The following is a 3,567-nucleotide window of genomic DNA, read 5'->3' as shown; positions in this document are numbered from 1 at the left end:
GACACAAGAATCTAATGAACCTCAGCTATGAGGTATAGCTCAGACTTTGGTAATTTTACATTCTGCGAAAAACAAATAAAAAAGAACAGTCACCTCATTTTGCAATTAGCAGCAAACACATTCACATCAGATATTGCTCATCCCATCCTCCATTTAATTAATTAATTCAAAGAAAAATAAGTAATTCAAATTAAGTGGAAGAACTTTCTGAACAAAAATATGGACTCTTTTAATATCACCCTATTGACACAATTTCTGTCTCTCTGGTTATCCAGTGCATGACTTGTTCCTTCTATCCGGAACAAATGCAGTGTTGAATCCATTATCCCCCCTAGTCTATATATCATCTTGATACGTCCTGGTCTCCAGTTCTCTGCACAGCTTGTTCACCTTCTCTGACCTCAAACCACTCTATCATCAATACCTATAAAGTGCTATCTTTATAATAATCACAATACTCACAACTGTTCCAAGTGTACTTAGAGTGGAAGGAAGGATTACGATAATCCATCAACATTGTGTAAGAAGACATTTGCTTATTCAGCAAACTCATCATGACACCCATTTGGGCAGGGCTTCAGATAAATCTACACCAAAGTTATTTCTTGTGTCACTACTTAAATGTCTTTATGCTGCCTTATTTTCTTACCCAGGTATAGATACTTCTATAATCTAAAGATAAATTTTATATTTTTAGATCATCCACAACTAGCAGGGCTAACATGCCTGAAAGCCTCTAGGTTTTTGTATCCAAAAGACACTTTTCTAACATTGTTTAATCTTCCATGAAAGTAATTACAATTCCTCTTGAATTCTTCAAAATGTTTTTAGAGGGACAGAAAGATGCTAAAAATATTTGTAAATTTTACCTACCATATTTCTTATTTCCTTTTCAAGTTGGAAATTATAAAAAAGACTAACATGAAAATATTCATATAAATTTTCTGTATTTGAATTCACCTCTGCCTTTTCAACACCCATTGCTCTGACTCTTTTAAATATTTGCAGTTTTCTGATTCACATTTTTGCATTTTTCTAATTTCTTTAGTAAGCTACCCCTATTCATATTTACCCTTAAAAAACTAGAGAAAAATAAAATACCAAGTAACAATATTACTAGTTTAAATAGTTTGGGTGAACTATATAGAGAAGCAACTGGAAAGTATAACCAGGATTTGTCTCTGGGTAGTAGAACAATATTACAGAGTTTTTATTCTTATTCTTTTTCCTTATTTTCTTGTTTCCTTTTTTAGTATCTCTGCAATGATCATGACTTATGTTATTTTTAGAGGACAAGAATAAAGAAGATAGGCACAAAAGAAATTAAAGGTAATATAAAATAGGGAATTCCTTAAGCGAAAGAAAATTATTCATAAACTAACTGACCTGCTCAGTTTGACATTTTCAATTCTGTATATAGGAATAGGTAATATATATGTTCTTCCAATGAGTCACACCTACTCTGGACATTCACATTATACTGACTACTATGATAGGGTGGTTCTAACACTTATTACATTTTATCACATCCCCTTTAATTTATTTTAGGGAAATAAGAATTATTCTGACTCTGTGGGAGATAGGAATTTTTGTCATTGGTAAACACATGATGAAATAGAGATTTTTTTTTAAAGGAGATAATAAAATAAAAATCATATGAGTGGAAAAACTTATTCCATTCTACAATATTGTAAATATTTTAACATCTTGGAACGATGACAAGAAAGTCTAAAGATGTATGGAAGCTTTTCCTTGGATCTATTTTCTCTTCTAGATGGGAACTTAAATTTTCATGAAAAACTTTTTCTTGGCGATCATTCTACCCATGGCAGCTTTCACTTCTTTATTTCTCAAGCTGTAGATGAGCGGATTCAACATGGGGATCACTGATGTGTAGAACACGGACACTACTTTATTGAGGTCCAGGGAAAAAATTGCCCCTGGCCGCACATAGATAAAGAAGAGAGTCCCATACAAGATAGACACAGCCGTCAGGTGGGAAGAGCAGGTGGAAAAGGCTTTGCGCCTCCCATCAGCAGAGCGAATCCTCAGGATGGCAGAAACGATGTAAAAATAGGAGACTACGATAGTCAGGCTACTGACGGCTAGTAAAGCCCCAGCCACAATGAAAACTAACAATTTGTTGATCCATATGTCAGCACATATGAGAGAAAGAAGGGGAGACATGTCACAGAAGAAATGATTGATGATATTGGAGTGACAGAAAGGAAGTCGAAAAGCAGCTGTTGTGTGAGTCATGGTGTTTAGGAAACCAGCCGCGTAGGGTCCAACCACCAGCTGTATGCAGAGTCTCTGGGACATGGCAACTGAGTACAGTAACGGGTTGCAGATGGCCACATAGCGGTCATAGGCCATGGATGCCAAGAGAAGGCACTCGGTGGCTACAAAGAACCCAGAGAACCACTGCTGCAAGGCACAGCCCAGGAAAGAGATGGCTTTCCTCTCAGCAAAGAAGTCAGTGAGCATCTTTGGTCCCACAACTGAGGAAAAGCAGATGTCCACAAAGGACAGGTGGCTGAGAAAAAAGTACATAGGTGTGTGAAGGCGGGAATCCATGTGGATGAGAACAATCATGGCCAAGTTTCCTGTCACTGTAATGAGGTAAAAGAGTAGAAATAGGAGAAAAAGGAAGACCTGCAGTTGAGGATGGCACTTTAAGCCTATGAAAATGAATTCTGTGATTCTCGTATAGTTTTCATCAGCCATCGGTGGATTTCGGTATCTATAGTGAGAAAAGTAGGGAATTGATAATGCATTCAACTTTAATTTTCTTTAAACTCTAACATATTTGACAGGAAAAGATGTTACAGGGATAACTCAGGAACAATGAATTTTTTTTAAGACAGAGTCTCACTTTGTCACTCTGTCACCTGGGGTACACAGTTCAGTGACATCATCATAGCTGACTGAAAGCTCAAACTCCTGGGCTCAAGGGATCCTGTTTCTTCAGCTTCCCAGGTATCTGGGACTACAGGTGCACATCACAATGCCCCCCAATTTTTTATTTTGAATAGAGACTGGGTCTCATTCTTGCTCAGGCTGGGCTCAAACTCCTGAGCTCAAGCAATTCTCCTACCTCAGGCTCCCAGAGTACTAGGATTAGAGGCAGGAGCCACCATGCCTGACAAGGAACCTTCATTTTAAACAGAAAAAAGTACACATAAAAGTCTAGCAGATCAAATATATCATGATTATAAACTGTAATATGGCTTAAGTATTTTTAAAACAATATGGAGATTTAACTAAGAAAAGATGCAACATTAGAAATCCTATAAAAATTATTCACTATCTTTACATATTAAAGGAAAAGCTTTATATGAGTAGAATTTTAAAAAGAATTTGATGAATTGCAGCTCACAAGAAAACCCTCTGAACTAGAAAGAAAAAGAACTGTGTAACTTAACATAAGGAATCTTCAGAAAAAGGGGGGGTGTGCAGTGCTAAAACATTGGAAACTTTCACAATATAATAAGAAACTATATAAAGTTGTCCATAACTTCTGTATTTAACATTATAGGAAAGGTTTCAAAATTCTAAAATATGAAA

The 3,567-nt window shown here is 36.2% G+C and overlaps 1 protein-coding gene across 1 annotated transcript; it reads right to left on the bottom strand.

Moving 5' to 3' along the window:
- Positions 1-1,782: 1,782 nt before the first annotated feature.
- On the bottom strand, positions 1,783-2,727 carry LOC105861247 (olfactory receptor 5G9-like). Its single transcript, XM_012746639.2, has one exon. The coding sequence runs from the start codon at positions 2,725-2,727 to the stop codon at positions 1,783-1,785; it is 945 nt and encodes a 314-aa protein (XP_012602093.2).
- Positions 2,728-3,567: the final 840 nt, after the last annotated feature.

Source organism: Microcebus murinus, chromosome 4 (assembly GCF_040939455.1).
Source record: "Microcebus murinus isolate Inina chromosome 4, M.murinus_Inina_mat1.0, whole genome shotgun sequence".
Classification (NCBI taxonomy): domain Eukaryota; kingdom Metazoa; phylum Chordata; class Mammalia; order Primates; family Cheirogaleidae; genus Microcebus; species Microcebus murinus.
This window is presented reverse-complemented; position numbering and strand designations above follow the sequence as displayed.

Bases quoted from the DNA above. Each gene is read 5' to 3' on its own strand.
- LOC105861247 (XM_012746639.2), bottom strand. From the start codon at position 2,727: ATGGCTGATGAAAACTATACGAGAATCACAGAATTCATTTTCATAGGC.